Raw genomic sequence first — 8,961 nt, 5'->3', positions numbered from 1 at the left:
TATTAAGTCAGTGTCCCCTAACTTTAAGGTCCCTAGATTCATCTTCCTTCTTCTGGTGAAGGGTACTACATTTGTTTTATTCGGATTAATCGAGAGTCCTTTCTCTTGACACCAATTTTGAGTGATATCAAGAGCTAGTTGCATACGATCGGATATGGTGGAGTCAAATTTGCCTCTAACCATGATGACTAGATCATCTGCAAAGCCCTGAACTTCATATCCGAGGTCACCAAGAGACTGTAGGAGTTCGTCAATGACCAATAGCCATAGGAGTGGCGAAAGAACGCCTCCTTGAGGACATCCTTTGGTTGACTTGACAGTTAATCTCTTCGTCCCCATTTCAAAGATTATCGTCCTATTTTTCAGCATATTGAGAATCCATGTTATGATCAGTCTATGTATTCCTTTCCTGACCATTCCTGCCTCAATTGATCTGAATGTTGCATTATCAAAAGCTCCTGTAATGTCAACCGATGTGCAGAGAGCTATTTCCTTACCGTCTAAAGCCTTCTCGATTTTACTCGTCAGACTATGTATAGCGGTGTCGGTCGATTTGCCCGACTGATAAGCATACTGTTCAATATGTAGAGGTGAAGCTTTAATATAGACTTCCCTGATCTATTGATCTAGAATCTTCTCCATTGCTTTAAGCAGGAAAGAAGTAAGGCTAATGGGCCGAAAAGCTTTTGGCGTGTGGTCCGCCTTTTTGCCTGCTTTCGGTATGAAAGCTACCCTAGCCTTCGTCCAATGTTTAGGTATTACGCCTAATTCTAGACTTATCCTAAATAAGTTTGTTAATATCGGTGCTAATATATCAACGCCTTTCTGAAGAAGGCACGGTTGTATATTATCGATACCAGGTGATTTAAACGGGCTGAAAGTGGAAATGGCCCATTTAGTTTTATTGACTGTAAAGATTTTACGGGCCAGTGAAAGATCCCTTCGTGTAACCAATAAGAAACGAGTATCCTCGATGGTTTCCGTAGTCTCAGTATACATGGCGCAGCCTGGAAAATGAGTGTCCAGCAAAAGCTGTCCCGTTTCTTCCAGACTTACCGTAAAGCTTCCGTCAGCCTTCTTTAATGTAGAGAGGCTATTTGAGTGGTCTTTATTTAGAGATTTCTGGAGTCTCGCAGCCGCAGGAAGTGTTTCAATCTCCTCGCAGTGCCTCCTCCATGATTCCCTCTTTGATTTCCTCAATTCCCTATTGTAAGCCGTTAAGGCACACTTGTAAGATGCCCAGTCCCCATTGGACTTGGCTCTATTAAGGAGCTGGCGGGCTTTTTTGCGTAAAATATCTAGTTCTCTATTCCACCATGGGACTTTCCTAGAACGTTTCTTTTTGATAAGTTCGCAGCTATTTTCAAAAGCCCCTGTAATAATATTTTCTAGTTTGTTAACCTCAAGATTTAGTTCCTGACAATTAGTAATCCTATTCCCAAGACAACTAATGTTTTGTTCTAAATAGAAGTTATATAGAGACCAGTTGGCCTTCCTAACATTTCTTATTTCGAAAGTGTCTTCAACTTCCCCTTCCAAATCAAAGCGTATATATTTGTGATCTGATAAGGAGTTCTCCTCTAACACCCTCCAATTTGAAATGTTATTTGATATAAATGCACTTGCTAAAGTGAGATCTAATACCTCTTCCCTTATCGCATTTACAAAAGTAGGTTCGTTACCTTTATTAACTACCATTAAATTGTTAGTTGTGATATAATCAAAAAGTGACTCACCTCGTGTATTGATGTCTGTGCTTCCCCATACTGTATGGTGTGCGTTGGCGTCGCAGCACATTACCCACTGTAGGTTTCGGATACGGCAGTATTCTGTAAGCTGCTGGAGCTCGAGAGACACCGCTTCCTCTGCGTCGCCAGGGAGGTACAGAGATGCAAAAACTATTATTCTCGTCCCCCTAGTACTAGGCACTTCTGCCTGTACCGCCACCAGATCACGCTGTATAAGCTCTGTAATTGGAAGAGATTTAATGGTTTTGTTAATCATTATCGCCGTTCTAGGACGATCAACATTATTATCATAGATTAACTTACACGTTTTTGTCTGTAGACCGTTTATGCGCCCCTTTGTGGCCCATGGTTCTTGGATGGCCACAAAATCCAGACAGTGTTGTTCCACCAGGGCACTGAGCCTGTATGAAGCTGCTATAGCCCGGTGGAGGTTGATTTGGAGGCAATGAAGTTGCCTCCAAGAGTTTTGCGGATGTGGCGCAGTCCGGGACATTATATCCCAGACTGGCCCTTGCGGACCTTGCCGCCCTTCGTACCGCGCAGCAATTCCGCGGCCTCCGGGTCTTTTCTTTCCCATTTCCTCAGACGACCAGAGAGAGCGGAAGGTTTTCGGCCCTGGGCACGGATTCTGCCCCCTCTCAAGGGTGGTCCCCCGGAATTGAGACCCGTTTTCGGCTTCTGGTTGCTTGACTGAGCACAAGCCGCAGATGTTGTTGGTCGCTCATCTTCAACCACTTCCTTGCTCTGTTTCCTTTATGTTTTGGTCTCAGCACGGCACTGCTAAGTCCATAGAAGACTTTATTGCCCAGCTTTCCGACCATTTCGGACGACATAGGATCCAGAGCAATCGCCATCTCGACGATATCGCCCTTATTGAGCCTGTGGAGTACCCTCCAGTCCCTGACACGCATGCCCGAATTTTGGCACTCAATTTGTCCCAGAATACGGTCGCTTTGCCAGGAAGCTGAGCCTGGGAAGTAGCCAACATAGATTTCAGACTTTGGCACTTCTGTCTCGTCCACTACCTTCAGCTGGGCTCCTTCCCACGGCTTCAAGGCTGGGATTGTCTCTTTAGACCAAGTTACAGTCTCGTCGTCCAGACAATTAATGGTAAACCATCCGGGCTTTAGACTGTAACCGGCGAAATGAGGCTTCACCCCAGGAGCTCGACAAGTTTCGTACATCTTGTCGAGGATGCATTTCTGCACCTTGCCAATTTCCTCATTGGACCAAATGCCCTCTGGGAAATTATGCGGTAGTATACCGATCTTCTTAGAGCGAACAGTCTCTGCTAGGGTAGGCTTTGAACAATGGTCTTCGGAAGAAGTACTGTGTTTAGCCTGCCCCACAGATACCGTCGCCACCTCTTTACTGGGACCAGGTTTGCCCCCGTGTGAGGTCTCTACTTCCTTCATCCTACTGAAAATCGGCAAAGCAGTTGCAGGCACTGTTGATTTATTATCAACTTTCTTGCCCTGTAGTGCAATCCGCTTTGTCGGTTTTGAGCTTGATGTTGGTGTAGAGCTGTCCGATCGGGATCTTTTTGGTGTTGCCTGCCCTTCGTTAGTCGCAGTGGCCGGCTTTACTGCCAAGGACCTTGCTGTTTCCAGCGGGATGCCCTTGGCAAGTAAAGCCTTCAACCTTTTGCGTCCAGCGCCGGATAGCTTCACCCTCGTTTGAGTCTTTTTAGTTAGACCAGGCTCCAGAAGATCTCTCTCCTGTTCCGAGGAGATAGACATCCCAGCCGACTCTTGGCTAAGTGGAATGTCCATTTCCTCCGGCTTGTCGGGTAGAGGACCAGGTGCCCTCTCCAACAAGTCGTGGTCCATTTGTTCACTGACGATGGTACCAGGTGCCCCCTCGTTCAGTGATAAGTTTTGGCTTTGTAAAACCATATTTTGCACATTTAAAGGTGTGCAGTCCATAGAATTGAAAATGTTATTTTGTTCCATACAAAGTAAGTTTAAATAAACCGTGCAGGTTGGTCACCCATGAGCGCCCCCATGGGAAGGACAAATTGAAACCGTAGGTTTGCCAGACCTGGTACGGAGTTCGCTATTAAGCTTGACTCTACCCTGTCAAGCAAGTTCACCAGCATAGCTGTTCCACTGTGAGTTTAGGGGGTTTGTTTGGGGCAATAGGTATGTTCATATTCCAGTCTATCAAGACCTAGCCTTGGGAGCCTAGAATATGTACAGACCCTGCCCTAGGGAGTTTTCCTTCTCCCCCGCCCGACTATCGGCGACCCACAAACAGCAGAGACATGACCGTACTGAAGGCGAGTCATTGGTCTGATAGATAGCCGCACTTTCCTATAGGACTGACCAATTAGCAAGTGTCCATTAAAGTCCACTAGCTAGCCTCAACGACTGATCAGGAATCGTAGATACCTACTTTCAACCTGTGCGTTGGCGGCAGTTCTTAGTTTGTGTGCTGAATCATGTCACATGAAAAATCATCATGTCATGACTTCCATATGACATGCTTCAGTCCACAATAAGCCCCTACACCACGACAAGGTGACTACCTAGCAAGGGGTTTTATGTACAATTTTATTACTAATTGAAATCAAAAATATTATATAAGAATATTTGTAGTATATTTTTTGAAAAATCATTCAATGTAAATATAGCACGCGTGTGTTTGATTTGTTTTATGAGAAAAAAAAAAAATTTGAAAAATGTATAAAAATTGGTGCCATCATGAAAATTTTGTTTTCTTAGTAAAATTTAAAACTGAATCTAAATAAAATATAAAAAATGAAAAATGTTGCGTACCGTTTTGAGGTATCTTTTTTTTTGAAATTTAACGGTTAATATTAGTACTTAAATATAAACAATCTTAATTGTTTAAACAATTTCTTAAAAGTTCAACCAATTATCTTTAAAACGCAATAAATTTCAAGTTTCTACCTTTTATAGAACTTGAGATATGGCCATTTGAAAATGTGTCTACAATGCCAATTCTCAAAACCCCATGGGTCCATATCTCCTAGAAAAAAAAATTACTGTTATATTTCTGTGTTTAGATAATTCTATTTTATTTATTCAAAATCATTTATTCAATTATCAATTAATTATTACATGTGCACGCGCTTTTTCTATCTATCTTCGCTTCGCATGCTCCAAAACAGCTGATCACCTTAGTGATGCCATCTCGTTACGATAATTGATTTTATATCGTAACACCTTCCCTTTTCGAAATGTTTTACTGTGGTTGAAACCTAGTGACTGCTTTGCGATTACGTGTTGTCCTACGAAGAACAGGTGATGTAGGTGTTAAAATTGTTGTAGGCATTATGGGTAACTCGGTTGGCGATGTCGATAGTGGTAGAATATTAGGCAGTGTCTGATTGTTGAGTGCTTTTGTAAACTGATCTGATTGTTGCGGTAAGTCATACACATCTAGTGCAGCTTCCCAAAACCTGTGGTTATTATTTTGATCGTGGTAGCGCTTTCGTAATTGATTACAATGAATTCGAATTAATTTTCCATTGTTCAGAATAATATTGTACATTACTTTTCCTTTTTCCTCAATGACTTCCCCAGGCATCCATTTGAAACGGTTAACTCCATTTGGAATGTTGGCGTAAATTTTATCTGATGGAAAGTATTTTATTTCCTTGGCACCGTGCCTTTTGTTAAATTGCTTTTCCATTTTGAATTTATTTGGACTTAACTTTGCATTGTGTAGCTTTTTTGGCTGCAGCAAATCTAAATTTATTCTCATTTTCCTTCCGAACATGACTTCTGCTGGAGATCGCTTCTCTGGTGAGTTTACATTCGGTGTTGAACGATATGTCTGAACAAATGTGCATAAATTTTGTGTGATCGTCCCCTCTCCTTCTAATTTTTTTAAAGATCTTTTGAAAGTGTCTACAAACCTTTCAGCTTGACCATTCGACATTGGATAGTAAGGGCTGGAATATAGATGTTCAACGCCGTTATGTTTTAAGAATTGTTCAAAATGTTCACTACGAAACTGTGTTCCATTATCTGATACGATTGTTTTTGGCAGACCAAATCGGGCAAAAATATCATTTAAAATATTCACGGTTGCTTGTGATGACATTGCTTTTGTTTGAACAATTTCCGGCCACTTTGAATATGCGTCGACAATGACCAAAAAATACCATCCTTCTATCGGTCCAGCATAGTCTATATGCACCCGCTCCCACTGTTCGCTTGGTGTGGGCCAAGAATGAAGTAATGTTTTCGTAGGCATCTTTGCTGCATTTGCACATTGATTGCAATTTTGAATAAATGTTTTTATATCAGTATCAATGTTTGGCCAATATACAAAACTCCGTGCTAATGCCTTGGTACGCTCAATACCTTGATGACCACGATGTAATTGTTTAAGTACACGTTTTTTGTAGACTTGTGGAATAACAATACGTTCACCGTACACAACACATTCATTTATTAATGATAACTCATTTTTCCTGTGTAAAAATGCTTGTAATTCTCTATTATTTATTGTTTTGTTAGGCCAACCATTTGTAATATAATATATTATTTGTTTTAGAATTGGATCCTTTGCTGTTTCATATGTGATCATTTTATGTGTTACTGGTAAAGTATTTATAGTGTTTCCCATTTTATCTCGATTCCTATTTTTTTTTTATTTTTAATAGAAATACACATTTCTATTAAAAATGATTAATAATAACGAAATTAACATTTCGTTAGTAGTAATAGAAATACAAATTTCTATTACTATCAATTCATATCTGACCGATATGAGGAAGGTCAGATATGAAGAAGGTAACCACATCATCGCACCAACGTCACCGTCCACCGTGTATTCACACTTTCCACTGTTCCTATCAAATAAATTTATTGTAGGACTGGACCTGGAATCCGGCGAGCAAAACCCCGGCCAGAAAGGTTCGTTACAATTGACGCCCAAGCAGGGACAGTGGGAGCAAAACTGACCAACATCTTCAGTTGAGTATGGAAGACAAACCAACGGTGGTACCATCAGGAATCAAGGAAGTGACAGGACAAGCAGGCCGTAAAACAGCAGACGCTTCGACAAACGATTAACATCAGGAGGTAAATCTTGGATTTATTTCGCTTAAAAGGAGGAACTGGTGAGTTACGCAGACGAGTTCGGATTAGATCCAAGTGGTTCACTAGAGGAACTTCGGAAAAAACTTTCAACGTTCATGGACTCAGAGGCAGCTGAGAAAGATACCGCCCGGCTACAGGAACTCGCTAAACCACATATCAGAAGCTCATCACCGGGAGTCATTGAAAATAGACGTCCTTCGATAACTAAGAGAAGCTGAGAAAGATACCGCCCGGCTACAGGAACTCGCTAAACCACATATCAGAAGCTCATCACCGGGAGTCATTGAAAATAGACGTCCTTCGATAACTAAGAGAAGAAGTGTAACCATGGCAGAATATCCAGTGATAATCAATCAAGTCAGAAAATGGGGATGCCACTACTCAGGGGAACACGAAATACTACCATTTATATAACGGATCGAGGAACTGGCGGATATGTATGGTATACATAGGGACTTATTACCGAAGCTAATGCCTGAAGTACTAAAAGACAAGGCACTGATCTGGTTCAGGAATAACAACAAGCGATGGACCGAGTGGCCATCATTCAAAGCAGAAATATTAGCATTCTTCTTGACCCCAAGATACTTCGAACAATTAGAGGACAAAATACGAGCCCGCCTGCAACAACACAGGGAACTGTTCAGACATTATGTATTAGCACTGCAGAACATCATGTTGACATTAGCTGGGGACCTGGAGGCACTGACAGCTACAGACCGTCAAGTAAGAAATACGGTACCAGCTAAGGAGATCAAAGCAAGTGTAATTGATGCGTCTGAAGACAAGATCAAAGATGTCAGGACAGCTTGTCGTCGTTGCGGGCAACAAGGACACTTGAGGTGGAATTGTCGTTTTACAAGCATCTTATTTTGCTGGGAATGCGTGAAAAGAGGAAAACGTACAATTGATTGCTGCAGGAACCAAGGAAACGAGGTCAGGGTCCATCGACAGAACGGGGCGATGAGACCACAAGACAACGCCCCGTCCCACCAGTAGGATGCATGAAGCTCAGTGAATCACGTCTGTCGGCCCAAGTAACTATTAATCAACAAATCATAAAAGCAACGATCGATACAGGATCCTCGCGAAATTTCATCAATTCGCAAACAGCAGCAAAACTTAAGGGAAAAATCATCCGTAACTCTGAACCTACACAAGTACGTATGGCGGATGGCGGACAACACTCCACCAAGCAACAAATGGCAACATCTATCATGCTCGGGACAAGAACTACACAGTAAAGATTAATTCTACTACCAAACCTGATCGATGAGGTAATTTTGGGACTGGACTTCTTGGCTGCTATGAGAGCCTCACTAACCTGCGGAGGCCAAAATTTACAGTTTAGATATCACAAACCCGGGACTACGGTAGCAAACACCATACAAGTATCAACATCAAAACAAAGGACAATGGAGGTAAAATTCAAGGAATTTTTGAAACCGGAATTAGATAAGTTCTCACAGATTAAAGGACCCAGTAACATCACGGAACATCGCATTATCATGCGTCACGAGCAACCCATCAAACAACAATATCACCCACGCAATCCGGTGATGCAAGCAATCATCAATGAACATGTTAACGAGATATTAAAGAACGATTACATCGAACAGTCGAGAAGCGCATGCAATGCCCCAATCGTGTTGGTACGGAAGAAGAATGGCAAGTGGAGGTTCTGTATAGACTATCGCCAACTAAACACACAATCATTCCCCGATGCTTACCCTCTACCTCGCATTCACCACATTTTAGATAGGTTAAGGAATGCCAAATATATCAGCAGTCTGGACCTTCGCGATGGATACTGGCAAATCCCAATGGAACAAGGTAGTAAACAATATACAGCCTTCACTGTGCCCGGTCGCGGATTATTTCAATGGAAAGTAATGCCTTTTGGCCTACATTCCGCGCCCGCCCTTTTTCAACGGGCGTTAGATCGAGTAATAGGGGTGGATTTAGAACCTTACGCTTTTGCATATTTGGATGATATAATCGTCACGGGCAACAGCTACGAGGAACACAAAGAAAACCTAAGTACAGTGTTAAGACGACTTCGCGAAGCAAACCTAAGAATTATCACTGTTAAGAGTGCGAGTTCTTCAAGACATCAACGAAATACTTAGGACATGTAA

At 42.0% G+C, this 8,961-nt stretch overlaps 1 protein-coding gene across 1 annotated transcript; it reads right to left on the bottom strand.

Moving 5' to 3' along the window:
• Nucleotides 1–4,955: 4,955 nt before the first annotated feature.
• LOC119684435 (uncharacterized protein K02A2.6-like) lies at nucleotides 4,956–6,347 on the bottom strand. The gene has a single exon (XM_038098480.1). It carries the CDS (start codon nucleotides 6,345–6,347, stop codon nucleotides 4,956–4,958), a length of 1,392 nt encoding a protein of 463 aa, XP_037954408.1.
• Nucleotides 6,348–8,961: the final 2,614 nt, after the last annotated feature.

This window comes from Teleopsis dalmanni, chromosome 1 (assembly GCF_002237135.1).
Source record: "Teleopsis dalmanni isolate 2A chromosome 1, ASM223713v2, whole genome shotgun sequence".
NCBI classification, from domain to species: Eukaryota; Metazoa; Arthropoda; class Insecta; order Diptera; family Diopsidae; genus Teleopsis; species Teleopsis dalmanni.
This window is presented reverse-complemented; position numbering and strand designations above follow the sequence as displayed.

Excerpts from the sequence above, each read along its gene's own strand:
- LOC119684435 (XM_038098480.1), bottom strand. The coding sequence starts at position 6,347 with ATGGGAAACACTATAAATACTTTACCAGTAACACATAAAATGATCACA.